We start from the raw sequence: 21,001 nt of genomic DNA, 5'->3' as shown, positions 1-21,001 counted from the left end.
CCCAACAGTGTAGCATTACAGAATGAGTTGACTTGGAAGTCATTAAATTTGGTGTGTTTTCATTTTTAATTCCAGAAATTATTCTCATGTGGAAGACCAGAATGTGGGACAGATGATTTTTTCTGCTTATAAATCACACTCAGGGTTACATAAGATACACTGAATATTCTCTAGCAGCAACTAAGGGAAAGGAAATATCAATCCCTTGTCTGTGCTAAGTAAATCTATTACAGCATTTTCAACAGGTAGTTTACCCAGCTGTGGCTAACAAATTTCTAACTAAGAAATGCATAGGCTCTCCATCCATGTTTTCACATCATGGCTTGAGAAGGCGGAAGTCCACTGAGATGTATATTCTGTTTATTATTATTTTTATTTATTGAAAGTATTTGCCATCCATCTCAAAACAAAATTACTCTGGGCCAATGATGCATCAACTATTTAGGATATATTTTTATTGACACTTTAAAAGTGAATCAGAAATGTATAGAGAAAAAACATCTAATCACCTTGAGGTGAGCTAGTCTTTTTCTGTTGGCTTAACGTAGATTCCTATGGAGTTCTGGGTCTGCCCTTGTGGCTGAGGGGAGGTTGAAACCCTGAGACATGTTCAGTTGTATTTCTTATTTTATTGAGATCCTTGTGTGTGACTACTTCTCTCAATTTTAACTAATAAAGTAAGTATATAGTTTATTAACTGATATACTTTATACTTTCTTTTTATTGCCAAGTGCAGATAGAGCTGTTCCTCTTCATGTGGCCAAAGTTTATGCTGCAGCATGTTGATTCTGCCAAATGACACTTCAAAGATTGGGTTAGTAATGAGTAATTTAAGCCCTGAGCTGTATCTAGATCTTGCCAGAATGCTTTTCATGCTAATGTTTTGCTTTGTTATGTTTTTACTTTGACAGCTCAATGGCTGTAATAAAATTTTCCTTGTTTGCTTAAGGAAAGAAAACATCAACTTTTCTCTCTCAGAATTTCTAAAGAATGTTGAGAGCAGTCCTTAAATGTAGCTAAGAATCCTGGGGTTGGGCAGAAAATATAGCTCTGCTCCACAGTTGTTTTTAAGTTAAACATATTTCCCATCAAAAATTTATTCAGATTCCAATAGGAATCCAAAACGAATTGCTGGGCCAGGAGCTGTTCATAAACAATTCTTGGCCCAGCAATTACACCATTACTGCACTGTAGACTGAAGGCATCTAAAGATGGCTGCTGTCTTTGTAGCAAAGATAATAATTCTCACAAAACCAGCACCATACATTATTCTTTAAACTTTGAACATGCTTTGAAGCGTTTTGACCTTAATAGGAAAATGAAGTTACAATGATGCCTGCCATTTGGAATTTAGCAGACTTGAAATCTTAAATGCTTTTCAGCATAGGTCTCATTGCAATGGCCTTATCTATCTTCGTGTATGAGTTAAATATCAATTAACCATTCCGCTGCAGGATAATTTCACTCCATGTGATTGCAAGAGAGGGATGGTTGGGCAGATATGTTAGGCTGTAGGTTTTCTCAGCTTTCTGGAATTAACTGCAAAGCTTCACTTTGTTGAGGGCTGGTTTCTGTTTTGCAAGCAAAGAAAGAAATGAAGAGATTATTCTGTGGATCAGAAAAGCCATGTTGCTGGCACTGGAGAAAAGTGGCTGTTAAAAAGCCAAGGAGAGATCCTTGGTAATGAGGTCAGATGGTTTACAGAGCTCCATCAACAGCAGCTGATTACCTTCCCCTGTTTCAGATTAAACAAGTTTAGCATTTATTAAATATGCTTAGTCTTTTCTTCCTGATATTTGTAAAAAAAAAAAGGTTTTTTTTTCTCAAATGACAACAGCAATTTGGACGTTGTATTCAGAATAAATATTGTTGTTGCCTTACAATGTTACTTTTTCATTATTGATTTCCTGGCAGACCTTTATTTAGCCACTATTTCCACTTCTGATAAAATCTCCCCCCACCCCCAAAAAAGCAGTGCAACACAGGTATCTAGGTTCCACAGCACAAATAGTCCTGTTAAAACAGAGCCCAATGGCCAGGTAGGAGACTGGCATATAATGAAGAAATGAAATATTGCCCTGAGGGTGAGCATTAAAACCATTCCAAGCCAGCTTGCTCTAGTGATTAAGGCACCAGGATAGAAACCAGGAGACTGTGAATTCTAGTCTTTGTCTTAGACATGAAAGCCAGCTGGGTGACTTTCGATCAGACACTCTCTGTCAGCCCAACTGACAACACAGATTTGTGGGTATAATTAGAAAGAGAAAGGAGTATTAGGTATAAAAATAATGCAGGTGAGCTTAATTTAAAAAAATAATAATCTAAAGGAGGTGCTTTTTATTATTTTTGGTGGAGTTGTGAGAAAGCAAAGTAATATTGGCCACAGATCCATATTACAATGCAGAAGCTTCTTAAAACGAATGTACAATTAAAACCTTTTAGGATTACTGGATAAGCAGATGGAAAAAAGATTTGTTACTATTATGTTTACTGCAGTGAGAATTCGATATGTGCAGAAATGGAAAGATATATCAATCTCCACACAAGAGGAATAGATGGAAAATGGATGGAACTAGTAGATATGACAACATTGACTATTTTAATTAGAAAAAAAGACCATATTTAACTTTGTTTCTACTTGGAAACTGCTTCTGGACTTTATGCTCAAGACAGAAAAAAAATGAACTCCTGACATTGGGTTTTGTTGATTAATTTAGAAATGGATAGTATAGTACTTGGTGGTAAAGTAAAAAAATTAATAGCAATAACATTTAGACTTATATATCTCTTCACAGTGCTTTACAGCCCTCTCTAAGTGGTTTACAGAATCAACATATTGCCTCCCAACAATCTGGGTCCTCATTTTACTGACTTCAGATGGATGGAAGGCTGAGTCAACCTTGAGCCTGGTGAGATTCGAACTGCCAAACTGCAGGCTGCATTCTAACCACTGTGCCATTGCTGCTACAGTAAAACACAAAATTAAGCAGTAGTTTTGTATTTTATTGTACTAAAAAAGTTGGATTCGACTTCCGGTTTGAAGGGCTTCGGTGACAGACAGAAATCCGCGATTGTGCGCGGTTTCTGTCTGGGCTCGCCGCTGGAGCACCCCAAGCTGGCTGGTTTCAGGGCTAAGCCACCCCATAGAGGTGGTGAAGAGGGGGGAGACTGCCAGCAGGGTCGAGGAGAGCCGCATCTCTCCTCCTCAGCTGGCCATTACTCCCTTTCCCGAAGGCGGTTGCAGCAGTGGTCAGAAATGGCCACCACAAAGAAGAACTCGACCAGAAAAGAATGTGCAGGAGGAAGATAAGAAGTGAAAGTTTTGGCTGACCGGGTTAAATTGTAAAAGCAACAACCAAGGTACCCTGGAATTTAAACTTACAAAAAATAACATTGCTCCCAAAGAAGAGTTGGAAGTATCGAAGGAAAGTGAAAAGGGAAAGGTTTGGTTTTTCTTCTTCTTCTCTCTCCTTCCCTATACTGACAACTAAGAGACTTAAATAAGAAATTGGAAAAATCCGCTTTGACATCAATAGGCAGTTAAGCTGAAAATAAAACAAAATGCCAAAGGGATAATAAAGATTTCTGGACATTAAAAACTTTCTTTTTCATAAGCGGGAAGGGAGAGAGAAAGAATAAGGGCAGGATCTGGAAGAGGGAGGAGACTGCCTGGAATTAAAAAGAATCTAAAGTAAAACTTCAACAAGACTTCTAAAAGATACATTTTAACTGAAACTTTGCAACTAAATAGTAACCCCAGGAAGAGAACGTGAAAAAAAAGAGCAAAAAAGGAACAGCTTGCGTGTATTTGGATTATTTGGTGATCTTTGGACTTTTGGTTATTATATTTGAATGACTAAAATCAATTGGGTGGTTGTTTAAAAATTTATACAATGGCACCATTTCTGGATGAATTGAAAATGGAACTTAAAAAGTACAAAGAAGATGCATAAGAAGGGAAGGGTTCTTTTGGCTTCGTCTTTCAATTCTTAGAAATGGAGATTTGGAACTATGAGAAACAACAAGAAAAGACTGCAAAACAAGAAGACTGGGACAAAGAAGAAGCCATTTTTAATGAACAAGTAATTCTATGTGGGGAAGAAAAAGGAAAGGGGGCAAAGAGAATGGAGAATTTAAGACTTAAAAAAACAACCAAAGAAAAGAAAAATAATTCGAAAAATAAGTATAATACTGGAAAGCAACAGAAAAGGGGAATACAGAAGAGAGAAATAGAGGTAAAGAGACAAGGGGGTAAAAAGGGGAGAGAGAAGAAGAGAGGGAAGAAGGAAAGGAAAAGAAGTTACAAAGGATCGGAGCAAGATAGAGAGAAACAGGACCTATTTAGAGATAATGGGTGAAAATCTAACTGAAAAAGGGATTCTGTAAAGGTACATAAGATTGTATTGTTATATTAGTAATAGAAATAACTTTAGAAAATTGGAAATAATGTATGATTAAAATGAGGGATAAAATAGTTAGTGTAATTTAGTGAAATGTTTGTGAATAAAATAAGTGAAATAAAATAAATGAGAAAATTGAATTAGGAAGGAACGGGAACATTTTAATTAGTTAATGTTTTATAAAATATAAGTGAAGGGAGGGGAATTAACTATGGAAAGCTTATAATTGTTCCCATAGAAGTATGATATTTAATTGAAAAGTAATGTTAACTATGTTAAGACTTTAATGAATATTAATATTAATGATAGAATTGAATTGGAATGGAATGTTGTTTTAATTATATACATTTATAATTTTTTTTCTTTTTTTAAGAATACTGTGTGTAGTTTAAGAATGTACCAAGCAGAATCCGAATAGAAGTTATGTATTATATTGAGTGTTATAACTTTAGGGGAAAGATATAAAGGCGTCATACTCCAATCAGTAACTACAGGAGAAATTTTGTTTAATGAGAAAAGATAATAGATAATTGAAACAGGACAGACAAAAAAATATATAAATACAATGACTTGAATTGAGATGACATAATTAAAATAAAATTGAGACAATTAAAAGAGGGGAGAAGCTATGCAGAAAATGTAAAATAGTAATAAGATATGGAATAGAATATAAAAATGAGCATGAACCTGAATTTGTGTCTGTATGAAGAAATGTAACCTGGGATTATGCTGCTTTCAAAAAAGATGTTTTATTTGTATTTTTTTTTCTCTTTGTGAAAACTCAAATAAAATTTACAAAAAAAAAGAAAAAAAGTTGGATTCCTTTTTTCTTTTCTCCTTTCCCCTATGAGTTCTTTCTTCTTCCTTTCCGTTTTTCTATCTCCGCTGTAATTTTCATTTTATAACGTGATAATTTTAATATGAGCCTTGAAAAAAAAAATCTAAAAAAGAGGAATTTGGCCAGAGTTTGGCATCATTCTTAAAAATGTCAGTCTTAATTTTTGAGCTGTATCCTTCATGAAGGAAAACTATTATACATCAAGAAAACTGCCTGTCTCGAGATAGTATCTAATGAATAAACCTGTGACCTAGACCACTGCAGCAATATTTTCTCTTCTTTTCATTACCTCAGCCTGTTGCTGAGTAAATTTCTTTCATTTGAGGGCATACGCTAAATAGAGATCTCAGCTAAGAATAGATCCTTGTGATGCTAAAACAAACTTATCCTATAAAATGAAGACTTTTCAGAAATGTACAAAATGTTACAAAGGAAAAGAAAAATGAAAAAAAGGGAAAAAAACTGAGGGAGAAAATCCAAATAGCTCAATAAGATCTAAGACTTCAATAAACATAGGATGCAATTCTGTGTGCATGTTTTGCAGGGAAATGTATTTCCTCAAAGAAGGCATCATTAGCCAACTGGAATTTGGAATGTTGTCACATTTTGTTTCATTTTTAATATGGTAAGTAAATAGATTCATTATTGCAATCACGGGTAATAACAATATAGCAGAGCATAAGGTACAATACTGTAAAGGAAAACAACAATAAAAGAAAGTAGAAGATGATAAAAAAAGAAGATGGTTATAGGAAAATTGGATAAACTCAGGGCTACACTTAAGAACTTAAATTTCTGTTTGCTTAAACGACAAGGTAAAGGACCAACCTGACTATGAACAGTTGGAAACACATCTGCAAGAATGTAATTAAACATTTTAAGGGTCCAAGACAGTGGTGGGATTCAATTTTTTTTACTACCGGTTCTGTGGGTGTGGCTTGGTGGGCGTGGCAGGGGAAAGATACCATAAAATCTCCAGTCAGAGGTGGCATTTGCTGGTTCTCCAAACTACTCAAAATTTCCATTATCAGTTCTCCAGAACTGGTCAGAACCTGCTGAATATCACCTCTGGTCCAAGACCTTAGGGACACCTAGCTCCATAAATTTGCCTCGACCTCCTCACAAATGGGACAGTGGAAGACATGGTGAGAAATGTCCTTTGCTTAGTACACTGAGAGATGCTTGTCAACAGGTTGCTTACAAAATCTCCCTTCAAGATATACCAAAGGCATGGTCTGCAGAAGGATGTAACAGCCTTTCTAAGTTTTTTGTAATAATGATACCAGGATGAAAATTTAAATGACTGTACTTAATTGATTCCCAATAAGAAAACTTGGCAAGGTTTGCTTTTTGAAGGCTTTCTAGTTTCTTGTAATGCTCCAATAGAGCAAGACATATTCTAATGTCAATGGAAGGTAACCCTTCCTCCATTCTTAGGTAAGAAGCTGGAATGTCAGGTTTTATATCCAGTTAATCCTCAGCTTACAACCATTTGTTTAGTGACAATTCAAAGTTACAATAGCACTGAAAAAAGTGACCTATGATGGGTCTTTGCACTTATGACCATTGTAGCATCCCCATGATCACATGATGATCATAATTCAGGCACTTGGCAACCAGCATATATTTAGAGCACTTGCAGCATCCTGAGGTTATGTGATGACCATTTGAGACCTTCCCAGCCAGCTTCCCACAAGCAAAGTCAACGGGAGGAAGCTGGATTCACTTAATGATTGCAGATTCATTTAACAACAGTGGAAAAAAAGTTGTAAAATCAGGTGTGACTCACTTAAGTTGCTAAGCAACAGAAGCCTTGCTTAGCAACAGAAATACTGATCATAATTGTGGTCGCAGGTTGAGGACTACCTGTATGCAGTATGTCACTTACCAGTTCTCGCGTTCATGGTGGCTGGAACACTCTGCTTATTATTCATTATAGCTGAAATCCCAATTCCATATTCTGTTCCTGGCACCAAATCTGCCCAAGGAAACATGCAAAAAAATATAAGTGTCTCAGTATGTTGTCATGATTTCCATATATTGTTTCTCTTATTCTTCTTTTATTTTTCTTATATGTACCCATTTCATGTATTCACAACTATGTATACACTTATACTTATTATCTTGTAAACAATTGGCAAATCAAATAAAATAAATAAATAAATAAAAATATATGTCATATTTTTCTTTTTTGTCTGACTTTATAGCCTGATACTTTTTGACACAGCAAACGCAGTTGCCTGGCATTATTATACAGCCATTATTTGAATATTTTGTTAAGATTTGCAGGTGAGATACAAATCATGGAAGAATATAGCAGATAATGGAATGATTGTGCAACATCTGTTTTCTTCCAAAGTAAAGCAATTCAGTAAAGATGTCTGAAACATACCAGTATTTTAAACACTAAATAATTTTAAAAGCTATCACCACATCATTCTTTTCTTTCTTGTACAAAAACTGTACAATGCTCAGAAGGATCTTGATGGCATGGAGCATGTCCAGAGAGATTCTTTCTCTCTCTCTCTTGCCTTGGATAGAAAAAAGCAAAGAGCTTTTCGCAAATCTATTGTAAAACAGAACTGAATACCTTTAGGTATTCTTTGGAATCTGTATTGAGTTTTTTGATAGGAACCTTAGATTTTTCAAGCCAGGTAAAATGTGGCTCCAGGGACTTTAAAAATTTTAAAAAGTATTTCCAGACAATGCTCAGCCCTAGCATTTATTTCCAGCACTGTAAATAAGCATGCACGTCAAAACTAAATTATCTTATCACCATCCACAAACCTGATGCATTGGAGTAGGCTAAACACATAGATAGACCAACACATACATATTCAGACAACAGACTCCAGGATTTGTCTTAGAAAAATGTAATTAATGATAAAGTCTTTGCTGCAATTGTGACCAAATGGCAAAGTGACAATATGAAGAATAAAGACGGGAGACCTTTTAGAATTATTTTTTTTAGCACTTGTGAGTAATCCTGGTCCTCTCCTTGATGTGAAGAGAGGTTTGGGGAACTGATCCATTCACAGTTGCATTTATTGGTTCTGCTCTGAAGATGATTATCTTCAGCCCACCACGGCAGTTGCCATGAAATTATAAATGACTGGAAGAGTTTATGTTATATATGAAAGCAGTGCATTCTTCAAAACAAATTTCAGAAGAAGACTATTATTATTACCTTTATTGTCAGAGTACAACATGTGTACAATGAGATTGGCTGAGACTCCCTTTGTGCACACACACACACACACAATCTAACTCACACTGAGGACAGAAGTCCCTGACCCAGTCCCAATCTTATTACACTATGTGACCTTGGTTGCAAGTCTATCATACTATGTTATAAGAAGTTCAAGCTTCTGCTGTTTATTAAAATAGCCCCTCTTTTTTTCAGACTTCTGGATAGGCCTCAAAAAAAATGGAAATGGAAAAAAGATGCCACTGATTTTAGAAATCCACTCTGAAAGCATTTTTCCCAGGCTAGACCAAATGATAGCTGAAGTAAGCTAAATGTAGTATTTGCTGATTTAGAAGATGCCTATCCTCCTGTCCCCTTGAAAAAGGGGGGGGGGGGGGGGGGGGGCGGGGGGGGGGGGGGGGGGGGGGGGGGGGGGGGGGGGCCTGGGCGGCCGGGGGGGGGGGGGGGTGGGGTTGGGGCAAAAAGAAAAGAAAAAGCCACTCAACACAGCTAGCAATTCCTAGCCTTTGTCTGATTACAAGCATTTGTCTTATCTGTATTAAGCAGTACATATTTTTCTTCATCCACTCCAGAAACAATAGTAGAATTTTTCTAGATTTGAACAATTTTATTGGATTTGAACTCTGGAGGATTTTATCTATGGGTGAAAAGATATTGCCTAGTGCCCTGATTAAGCAATACAAAAAGAATAAATCAATGGTTAGATCTTGGAATATCTGCTCCTAGTCTATCAAACTTTTATAATTATAATAATTCTGGATGTCATTATAAAACTATACAATTCATAGTTTTATTACAATGCACTTAAAATTTAATTATAAAATATATACTTGATTAAATATTTATGTAAATATTTATTACATACCTGAAAAATGGCTGAAAGACAGTATGAATGACAGTATGATCTCCCAACACTACACTTTTGGCCACTGTTTTCACAACAAAAGGTTTGTTGCTAATTCTACAAAAAGTTTATCAATGTACCCAAAATGAAAGGAAGGCTTTAACTTTGGGGCAGAACTTCTTTTTCATGCTCTGTTTCCTCCAAATATGGGGAAAAAAGCATATTCCAATTGGCAATTGTGGTAACTGCTATCAGTTAATGCAATGGATCTGTACCTAAAGGAACTAAGTCAGTAGGAGAGATTTGGGAGAATAGCCACAAGGGTCAGTTGATCTGGTAAATTCCTACAGGATTAAAGTAACTCCAATAGGCAGACATGTAACAGACTTTCCACTATGCCCAAGCCACAACTACTACTGCCTGATGGGCAACAGGAAATGGTTAGTGATGTCATGAGTCTTGCCGGTACTCTCTTGCTCAAGAGTCATGAAATGCTACTCACTTCCTGGAGAAAGATGGTGCAGATTCTATACAATGGTGACTTTTGATCCAATTGGTGCAATTGTTTATTACTCAACCCATCAGTAAACATATCTACCTCAATTAGTGACACACCGGTTAGGTAGGTGGCATAAAAGAGCTTCTCTGTTTACAGCATGATCCCTTCATGGACTTTCAGATTGTTCATTGACACTCAAGCGCTTATTATATATAAAAAATTATAAATGCTACTGGTACTGTTAATGACAACAACAATCCTTTGGGTAGTTTCACTGATCCTTGGGGATTGATAATGACATTTTGGGGAACCCTGGTTTGTAGGACCTTCTAGTTCAAAACAGAACATTGTTTTCTTGACAAACCCTGTGCAATGGTCAAATTTATGCAATAGGTATTGCTGTCAAAAAATATGTAAAACATTCTTAGCAGAGACTTAACAACAAATGCATGTGATTTATAATCCTATATTTTATTTCAGCTTTGCCTCACGCTGGAGAAATTCTTGCAAATGAGCCTAAAACTCTAGGCTCTGTGCCTGCTGAATCTGGTATACAGCTGCTGAGTCTTAATTGGGCTGTTCAAGCTTCTGCTTATATTTATACATTCTAGTACTCTCATTTCTATTTTTATTAGGGTTACCAGCAATGGCTGCAAAGGTTTGGAGGACCACTAGAAGATCATACCAAAAAGTGATGAGTTTTCTGATTCTTATAGCTGTTATCTTATGAAGAATCAGATTTGCATTAGACCACATGTTGGCCAGTCCTAATTTTATTTCTTTGAATAAACCTGTAGAGTTGGTTATGAAATTGGTCCAAAATTACTCAGTGAATTTTTCATGACTAAAAGAACCTCTGAAAGTTTTGGTCTGGAATCTGTGTTATTGCAGAATGTTGACAGATTTTGAAAATTGAAGCTTTTCTGGATTTGCTGCAGTTCATTTGAACATGGAGAAGAGGTTGAGTTTTTACTCAGTTCTGCCAAGTTTGCTGATGGTCCAGTTTCTCCTGGTAACTGATGAGTTACTTACTTCTAAGCTCCTGGACTCTAACATATCACTTTCAGAGGGTTTTAAATGCAGTGGGAGAACAATAGCATGTCACCCTGATCACCCTGAGCAGGTCCCCACATAGTATCTTATCATTATATGGATGGCAATTTATTTCATTTATTTTTGCATAGAATGGGTGAGAAAGAATTATATTATCTTCCTGGGACTAGCAGCGGCAATTGTATGATGTTCTTTTCAGGCTCCCATTAGGCAGAGGGGATATTGATTGACTTGTAATGATTTCTGCATGCCCCCAGGCTTTGGGGGTTGGCAGTGAAGTGAAGATGTCTGCAGATCAGTTTCAAAAAGTTTGGAGGGGAGGAGAAGAGAATAGTTGCAGACCTGTGTGCTCAGTGTGGATTTGAACCATTCTGACATTCTAGCTACTCTATAATTACAGTATGTTTGTCCTTCTTGTCTTGTATTTTTAAACATTTCTTAAAGCTTTACATTAGTCTTGGACTCATGCAATTTTTGAAGAGGAAATTGTCCTCTGTAAGTTAGGGTCATGTATAGCACAGTAACTATACAGTATTATAAGTTCACATGCTTTTTTCAGTGTGTTAGGTGATTTTCTGCATCAACACCTACAGTAATATAGATTCACAGGATATAATAAAAAAAGGTCAAATTGGCACCTGCACCTGGTTTGTATGTGCATTGCAGCCTTTACAGCAACCATCCTGATTTTTTTTTAAAACTACACTTTGTAGACACCCCTGACCTGGTAACAATTAAGATAGATAACTGTGGGTGATCATGAAGAACTTTGGTACTTTTTATGTTGGGTATGTTTCTGAATAAATGGGTCTATCTCAAAGAGCTGGATCTAAAATCTCTCTCAACCTGACATATGGAGATAAAGAATAAAGGGCACTTAGCTAGAGATTATCAATGATATTAAATACTGACTATCAATACAATCCAATATCTATTTTCTGACTAAGTCTGCAAGAAGGTAGCTTCACTTTATCTTTCTTTAAGTAGCGTCACTTTCCCTTCTCTAATAAAGAGAGTCATGAATCACAAGGAAAACTGTACCCTCACTCTTCTTCCTGGCATATCTTCAAGGGGAGGGCATGTAGCAGTGGTGCGTAGTTCAGGTAGGGTATGAAATGTGCATAAAAGGTGCCACGTGGATTTGGGAGGGCATGTGAAGATGCAGCCCAGGTCAGGAAGGGTGTGGAAGGTGCACAAGAAATGTTGCACAGATCTAAGACAGCGTGTTGTGAAGTGTGAGTGACTGGCACAGCCTGAGCATAGAGAGGTTGGGGAGGCTGTGTGGCAGAGAGAGATTTATCCAGGCAACTTGCAACCTTCCCTGTGTGCTTCCTCATTGATGATGTTTCCTGCCAGGTTCCCACAAGCAAAGCTGGAAGAGGGATGGCAATCATGACTGAGTTTACATTTCCTGCTGGCTTCTCCATTCGCTTGTGGAAAGTCAGGGAACATTGGAAATAACCATCATGTGACTGTGACTGATCTCAGTGGCATGTTAACTGGTGCTGAAGCAACCACAACTTCCCCAATTTTCATTCCCATGGAAGTAATGGGTCCTGGGATTGTGTATGTTAGCCCATTGAAGGTACTTGGTTCAAAAATGGCTGTCCTATGAGACATTGATGCATCCAACTGAAGGTTACAAACAGACAGACATGACCATTTGACTTGTGTATATATTCATTGATAGGAGATTTGTTGATTCTGGATACCATTTTAAGCATCTGTGAGTGAGATGGTATCTAAATTTGATAAATAAAACTTTGTCCATTTTAGATTGATAAAATTGGGTGTGTGGGAAAAGAATAACTAATTCTTTATTATTATTCAGAACTGCTGCAGTTGTCTTTTATAATGCTAAAATAGAGAGAGAGAGAGAGAGAGAGAGAGAGAGAGAGAGAGAGAGAGAGAGAGAGACACATCCAGAATGGCTTTATTTGTTACCAAACTGATTTGACATCTAACATTTTCACTTGAGTTTCTTATTTATGAGACATAAATGAAACACTCAATAATTAATGATAGGAGCCAGCTTCTCCCTGCGTGCTGTGGAGCTATAAGTATCCAGCAGCCTGCAGGAAGCTTGCCCTGTGGTTTTTGGCTCATCAGGGGAGACAGCAATTTAGTTAATTTCCAACCAATTCATCATCTATTATCATTATTGTATCAAAGCAGATCCCACTTGCTCTTTGTCCGCTTTTTTTAAAAGTATTTGTTTACTGGATGGATGTTGGCAATTCGTTGGAAGTAGAGAAGTCATAGGAGTGTAGACAATTTTCTTCTCAGAAATGAAAAGCAGCATACATGTGTTTTTAAAATTATTATGTATTGCATTTACATATTGTATTATATTGTATATTAAATACACTATGCTATGGATGAATAGGATAGATCAATACAAGTAAGGAGGACAGGGTGGTCTATGTTAGACTAGTGGGTAGCTTGCCAAAAATCTCTTTCTTGAGTTGGGAGGATTTATGTTTTTGTTTTGTATTACTAAAAGGTAGGTAGAAATCTCTATGTAGTCAGGAATTTTGCTTTGTCAGGCTTCTGAATCTCATAGAGGGTTTTATGCACATTAAATGCATGCAAATAGAAGCTTGCTGTAAATGCCCCTGCTGAACACATGGAAATTAGAGAGAGGATAGGTTGGTGTCTGCAGAGCAATTGGCAAGCCACAAAATGTGTAATGCATTGCAGTTAGGAATGGATGCTTATATGCTGAATGTGATTTCTCACACAGGTTGTTTTTCCATCTGAATGAGGTCTTTCAGCTGGTATTTCAGTCTTGTCTCCTTGAGTTCTACTTATTTGCCTTTTCTCAATTTCACTGACTGCCCAATTTTTAAGATTACAGAATTGGGAAAAGGTTCAATGGGTTTTTCTATGAAAGCATGGATGGATGAATTAATGCAATGCTGTTGAGGTCTGTCTGGTATTGTTTACAGCTTTATAGACTGATATACCAGTGTTTTAAGTTACTTCAGGTAAACACTTTGTCTCTTAAATAAGTCATATAAAATTATTCTGGCAGCTATTCTGATTTAAAAATATAAAGATATGACACTAAATGGATTTTTTTTCAACCCCCCTCCCCGCCCAGTAAATGAAAAACCTTTTCAGTCCTCAAACAACACCAGGAATTTAGCATAGAGGAACAGGTAAGATGTTGGGTGAGGTTTTTTTAAAAAAAAGTTTGTGTTTTATAGTGGACTAGCTGGATACCCGTGCTTCGCTATGAAACTATGTGATCGGGCATATTTTACTGAGGGCAATGTTGTTGAGTGGATGAATAACCCTCCAAAAACAACACTTTTGGCCTTTTTTGAGCTAATATCTCTCCCGCTGCCTTAAGTTCGGAAGCGGCTCCATAGGTGGAAGGTGTAGACATTTTGGTGAGGTAGCAACATTTAGTACTATAAGGAGCCCCAGACCGCTTCTGAGTGAAGGAATGGAATGCCTGCCAGTTTGAACTGAGGTAACGGAATGTGAGGCAACTAGCAGTTGGAACAGAGTTCTTTACTTCAACTTCCAGAATCCCCCAGCCAGGATGCTTTAAGAGGACTTCCACTCCCAGAATCCCAGAGCCGGCATACTTTAAAAGGGGGGGATTTCTTGCTGGCTGGGGGAATTCTGGGAATTCAAGTCCACCTGCCTTAAAGTTTCCAACACTCTTAGAGACTATATTTCCTCCCCAACCTGTTTGTCTATTAACCTTCGACTGTGTAGGTGGGTGGGCTGACTATAACCTGTTTTTCTAGCCCTTTTATTTCTCCTTTTGCCCAGCTTCATTCAAACCTGGGTTCAAAAAGCACCCCCCCCCAATTCCTCCTCCTGCTTTACCCCAAATCTCCACTCAAGATTCCTCAGAACACCAGATTTACTCCAGGTTTTTCCTTCTCTTTGCAAACCATGAGGATCTTTTCCTCTTTAGGGGAGAGGGAGAAATTTGGATTTTTCTAGATTTTATACCCTGCATTGGGGTAGCTTCCTAAATGGGACAGGGAGGTCAGCTCAAGTCTGCCACGGGATGTTGGCATGGTCTTTGCCCGCCTGACCAAGGAAGCCATGGAGAGCTGAGTCATGGTATCAAGTTTGGGAAGCCACCACTGCTAAAGTGAGCCGGATTCTGGCAGCAGAGAGGAAGTTGCTGGACTTCAGGGATCAAAAGACTATTGCTAACCATCTATCCAACCTTCTTAAAGCATCCTGGCTGGGGGATTCTGAGAGTTGAAGTCCATCCCTTTTAAAGCATACTGGTTGGGGGATTCTGGGAGAAACCATCTTAGTGAGTTAATTGTGAGCGGAGAGTAAATTATGGAAACCTGATTTGTTCACTCTGCTGAGATTCCTTGGAGAGAAGTCCTGGTAACTTTCTGAGGATATCGGCTAGGAATTTGTCCTAAGTTAGGAGGATCCTAGCATCTCCTTAGGATGCTCCTAAATCCAGCAGATTAAAAAGATTGTGGTTGGTAATATGAGCAGGGGGTTGGATCGGATGACCTCTGAGGTCCCTTCCAGCTCTATGCTTCTATTGTATTCTGTTCTATTCTCTTTTTTATTCTGTTCCCTTTTATGTTCTGTTCCATTCCCTATTCGATTTTCTATTTTATGCAGTTCTGTTTTCTATTCTGTCGTGTTAATTAATTACTGTATAAGAAATATTAATGATCTGATGGTCATTTAGAAAAATCCTTTCTCAGCAAGCACCTAGAAACATACATGCCAAATTTCAAGTTTGTAGGTTTTACGGTTCTGGAGATTTCATGATGCTGCGTGAGTGGTATTTCGCTTTTATATATATAGATGGAATGGAAACTGCTTTTGGCATCAATGGGAGCTTTTCACTGGAGTTAAACAACAGCCGGGAATGGGAAAAAGAACAGTAGCCACAAAAGGAAGCATTTCTTCCCTCTTCATCATGGTTCTCATTCCCACCATCACAGCTGTTATTAAGGTTGGAAAAATATTTGAGCAGATCCTAGCAGCATTTATTGTATAATTATCTGTACTTTGGCCCTAAAATCAAATCAAGCTTCACTTAGTCCAATTCATATGTAGTAGACAACAGTTAGTGAGTTGTCAGTGTATCAATGTTTTACCAGTACATTACAGTGAAGTTGCATCACAAAAAACCAGCCTGGGGCACAAGGATGACTCCGCGTTCCATCCTTGGTAAAATGAGGATCCAGATTATTGGGGGCAACATTTGTAAACTGTTCAGAGTGCTGTAAAGCAGTGATTCCACAACCTTTCTGGTGCCACAGAACTGCAGCAACAATGGCGGTGGTGGCAACGGTGGGGAGGCGATGCGTTTGCATGTGCAAACACATGAAGCTTCGCACGTTCACCTGCCACTTGTGTGGCCCTGTTCCCAACAGACTGCAGAGCAGTACCAGTCCATGGCCCAGGAGTTAGGGATCCCTGCTGTAAAGCTCTATGGAGGAGTATATAAGTCTAAGTGCTATTGCTATTGGACATTCTTGGACAGTTTTCAACACCCAGTTATCCTGTATTTTAGTCAATTAAAAAAATCCATGGCAAGATACTTAATTTCTATGCTATCCCCTTTCTATTTTTTTCCACCTTATTCTTGGTGCTTTGAACATTGTTTTATTTTTTCTTGCTTGCTGCAGTGCTGAAAATAAACTGAGCAAGGAGAAAACTGCAGTTCAAAGCATGATTTCCTTTGTTGTTTCACAACAAGTAGCAGGGCTTCCTGCTGCACTTATTTGGAGAAATTTGGGGGGGGGGGTGGAATACAATGAAGAAACAAAGAATTGAATGTTTTTCCCCCACCTCCCACCTCCATTTTAAAGAAACATTTGAAAATAATTAGGGACCAATCACATTAGTCACAGTGGAGAGAAGAGGTAATTAATCAGGCCAAAAGCAGCAGGAGGAACCTTGAAAAGAGAAAATAGTTTTTTAAAAATATTATCTACACCAACAGACTTTCTTCTTTAAAAATTGGATTTTCTGCATGAGGAACATATGGGACAATTATTGAGAAATCAAAATCTAAAAGCATAAAGATGGTAATATTATCTGCATATTCTGTAAAATTTGAGTAAAGAGAGCATGACCAATGCACATTAAACAAAGCGTATGCAATACAATTTGAGTACAAGTTACTTTGAGCTCAAAAGAACTAATGTGAACATTACATTCTGAAAACAAAATGTGTCTTGAGAATTTGTTTTGCTCAGGAATCAATTCAATCTGCTATTGTTTCAAGTAGTTGTAGTTTGAAGATTATCTCTTCTTAGAATTTTACCATTTTTTTTAAAAAAAAGTGGTTACTGAACTGTTAATTTTCCCATTAACCAGCATCCTTAAAGTATGTTTGTCAGGGAAATGATGTCTGGAATTGAATCATGACAACTGGACTTATGTTCTTGTTGGTTTGTAATGTTTCACTGCTCGTCTAAGTAGCTTCTTCAGTCAGTCTGAAGAACCTAATTGGAGAGATGCAGTGAAATGTTTCAAACCAAGAAGAAAAAAAGTCCAGTTGCCATGAGTCAACTTTCAGGCAACTCTACCTGGATGACTGAGATTCTTCATTGACAGGGAAATGACGAATTGTTGGAGCAATTCACCTTCTATAGGACAAAGCTTCTTGGCTGGATGTTGCCTTCTTGCTGCTGAACAAAGACTAAGGGTTAGCACTCTTACTTAGACCTCCAGACTACTAGCCTTTGCCTGCTGCTACCAGTATTCAGGTAAGATTGATGGTGAGGAATAAATGCTGTCCCTTAAGCACAAACTTGCCTGTGTAACACATAGGCAATCACTGGCTCACTGGAATGAATCATATCAGGATAAATAGCTAGTTCATGTCACCTAACTCATGGAAAAGATTATGAAGGTGTGTGTGTTGTTCACACTGTATAGAAACCCATTTGGTTTGCTTACAGATCTCTCTAGTAAACTTTGTAACTGCTGTGAGAATCGGTTACAGTCCTCACCTGTCCCCCCCCACCCAACCTTCTCCCTTGTTCCACTCACCTTCCCACATAGTAATGATATTGGTGGGTCCCAGTTATCAATTTGATCAGGAGACAGACTGGGCGGATGCTGAATTGAACTCTATGGATGAGGTGGAGCGACAAGCAAACCACAGCCAAGATCTTAAAAGAGATATATTAGTTTTTCTAAACCACTTAGAGACACTGAAAGTGAGTTGGTGGCCATATAAATTCTCTAAATAAATAAATAAGAGAAGATTGCTTGCTGCTTCAGGTCCCTGCTGACTCCTAAGAAGACAAGCTATTGCAGTTTTAAAAGATTCTTTGCTTTGGGGATGTTTGGGCTTTAATACGGATGGATTTGCTTCAATGTGAGTGCACACACACACATACACACCATTTTTGTTAAAAGTTGAGTGAGTTTTTATGTATATGTAAAAAGTATGTAAGGTACATAAGATGTATCTGAATACATTTCAGGTTGGAACATGATATGGAACGGACATTACTTATGCTTAATGATGTCCTTTGGCAGAGCTTGGATAGAAGTGCTACTATCCTGGCCCTCTTTGATCTCTAAGCAGTTGCAATTCACTGGCACCCCACTGGCTGATTGCAGAAGTGGGAATGAAGAACATGGTTTTATGGTGGTTTTCCTCCTTTGAAAAAAAATTATGCCAGAATTTATGCAAGTTTCAGCCAATATGGACAATCCCTATCCCACCAAATGTTGTGGAAAACATTGGCATTGATACCATATTCCATATTTCTATTATTCCCAATGTCCAGAATATACAAAACATTTCAAGTTTTTATTCTAAAAAAAATAAGGAACATTTAGGATGCTTTTAAAGATATGTTCTGTAACAATGCAGACAGGTATTTTAAGATATGTTCCTTTGAACTCAAAGCAAAATATTTTTCCATTTGATGAACCTATATATTAAGCCTCATCTGTGACTTCTTTTTGAAACATACCCTAAATGTCTGAAAAATTATGTGCCCCTTCACTCTTCCAGCCCCATTTTGAGTATTCTCATTTGTGCATTGGATACAAATCCTATTTGTGGGAATCTCTGTCATTTAAAAAAGAAATTATAATTCTGTTATAAATGAAAATATTTGCTCATTAAGGTATATTTTGCTAGGCCCCAGAGCAAAGGTTGAGCAACTTAATCCATTACAAGAGTGCTGCTTCTTTTAGGCAAGGATTGTATAGAACAGAGTACACTACCTACCCCTCCCTGTTTGGAGGCTATATATTTTTCAGTGTAGAAGGTAGAAGCTAAAAACATGGGAGGGCTGTTATCATCCTGCCCTGCTTGGGAGGCTGTTGATCAGGGGAGTTATTCTTGGGGTTTGTTGGAATAGATGGCCATTAGTCTAACCACTAGAAGGAGGAGATGTTCAAGGGTATTTTAACGAGAACAAGAACAACATATCCATCCTTTTCCCTAGCTACAATTCAAAGTCAAGTGTCCTATTGATTTCATTTGAAGTCCTATTGATTTCAACTGAAGTTATTCAGGTATGTGGTAGGCCTCCCATCGCAGCTATTTCCAGACAAATAAGCTTGTCATGCTATCAATCAAAAGGCCAAGCTTTTTTTTAAAAAAAAGCTTTTCTATGGTAAGGCAAGAAAAGGAATGTGGAAAACATAAGAGGGCTACAAGAAGATACTTCCTGGACCCTTGGTGCAGTTCTGTGAATGAAAAAGGTAATTGCCCAATAGAGACACAATCTGGAATCTTGAAATGCTCCCCCTTCAACCTTGTCAGTGGTGTACCTATGTACCTTTCCCCTCACCTGTACCCTTAATTTCCCAGAGCATTTCTTAGGCAGCAGATGGATTAACAAAAGCAATGGATTGAAGGGTGGGCTCTTGATGCTGGGGATATGGCACAGATCATCTAGTTCATAAATATTTAGATGATACTGTAATGGCATAGAATAAGAAGTTTCATTGGTTATGAGACATCTCTGCCACAAATATTAATTTCAACAAATGGATGTTAATTATCATTAAAAATCTGTTTAAGGCAGCAACACATTAAAACTACTTGGATGTTTCAAGTACAGGTATAGAGACTGGGGTCTATTTAAAATACTACATTTGTGTAGGAAAAGAAGCAGAGATAGACAAAATAAATTTTAAAATCTGCCCAGTAGGGTAAATTCACACCCTTGATTTAAGGAGGCATTAAAGAAAATCTATCTCATGTTCTTAGACTCATCTATGCTTCAAAAGCTATATTTGGAAGAAAAACTGGAAAGAAGTGAGAAACAGTAGTACCGTTTTCTGCTTCAGGGTGCACAGAAGAAAACCTATTTTACTAAAGAGACCAAGGTAAAGTAGAAAAACAAGAGCCTTTGGGAGAGCCAAGGTGTTTACAAATAAACTGACCAATTGAAAATACTTTTTAAAAAAAACTTTGTTAAAGGGAGACACTTTCTCAACTTTTGAATAAGCTGTGGTAATTTCATGAAGATTTTGAGGCACAAAAGAGCCACTATAGATTGAACACAATACAGAAAGAATATCTTAAGGTAGTCATTCCTATTAAAATACTATGCTACAGTATTTTTTTTTGTTTTTTATTTCCTTCTGGGGCTTTTGTAGCCTTAGAAGAGTTGTGTAATAGTAGTTTATTTTAAAATATAAAAAGTGTGGAGGTTGACTAGCATCCAAATGCTGTGCTAATCTTTAAAGTGGCATTATTTTGCAAAGGCAATAAGAATACCAGTGGGCTTTCATCCCAAACTGCCTTTCACATTCTGAGGCCATTATAATAACAATAAAGTTCAGATATAAATGGTTGATCTGTTGGATAAGACTTGAAAGGCCGACTGAATCCTAATCTCAGCTCTCTGGGTGCTTTTGGTCTAGTCATTCTCTCTCGTTCTCTAATTGTTGCCCTTGGCTTATAATTAAATCAAGAAATGCAATATACAGTATACTTTCTTATGTTCCTAGAAGAAAAGTAGAATATAAACCTAACAATTTAATCAAATGAAATATTAGTTTTCTAGAACAGGGGTATCAAACTTGTGTTGTCCTGTGACGTATCATGACTCCCCCCCCTTGTTAAACTGGGTGTGTCCATGGGCAGCACATGATGCATCTGTCCCACGGGCCACGAGTTTGACACCCCTGTTCTAGAACGAAGGGATTATACTGCAACAATACATGC

General features: G+C 37.5%; 1 protein-coding gene and 1 long non-coding RNA gene across 5 annotated transcripts in view; one reads left to right on the top strand and one right to left on the bottom strand.

The window, feature by feature from the left end:
- The window catches only part of TNR (tenascin R), a 481,637-nt gene that overhangs the window by 39,858 nt on the left and 420,778 nt on the right, over positions 1-21,001 (bottom strand). For all 3 annotated transcript variants that reach the window (XM_087960907.1, XM_026669153.2, XM_087960908.1), the window contains one exon: positions 7,127-7,216. In XM_087960907.1, coding sequence (XP_087817033.1) covers positions 7,127-7,216 — 90 coding nt within the window. The remainder of the gene's footprint in view (positions 1-7,126; positions 7,217-21,001) is intronic.
- Positions 1-21,001, top strand: part of LOC148131326 (uncharacterized) — a 48,533-nt gene that overhangs the window by 608 nt on the left and 26,924 nt on the right. The window contains exons 2-3 of one of the 2 annotated variants that reach the window (XR_015748727.1): positions 737-814; positions 5,783-5,863. The exons of the other annotated variant lie outside the window; for it this stretch is intronic. This is a non-coding gene — a long non-coding RNA (uncharacterized LOC148131326). The remainder of the gene's footprint in view (positions 1-736; positions 815-5,782; positions 5,864-21,001) is intronic. 2 annotated transcript variants of the gene reach the window in all.

Source organism: Notechis scutatus, chromosome 3 (assembly GCF_049901735.1).
Source record: "Notechis scutatus isolate UNSWTSFEM ecotype Mainland chromosome 3, rNotScu1.2, whole genome shotgun sequence".
NCBI lineage: Eukaryota > Metazoa > Chordata > Lepidosauria > Squamata > Elapidae > Notechis > Notechis scutatus.
This window is presented reverse-complemented; position numbering and strand designations above follow the sequence as displayed.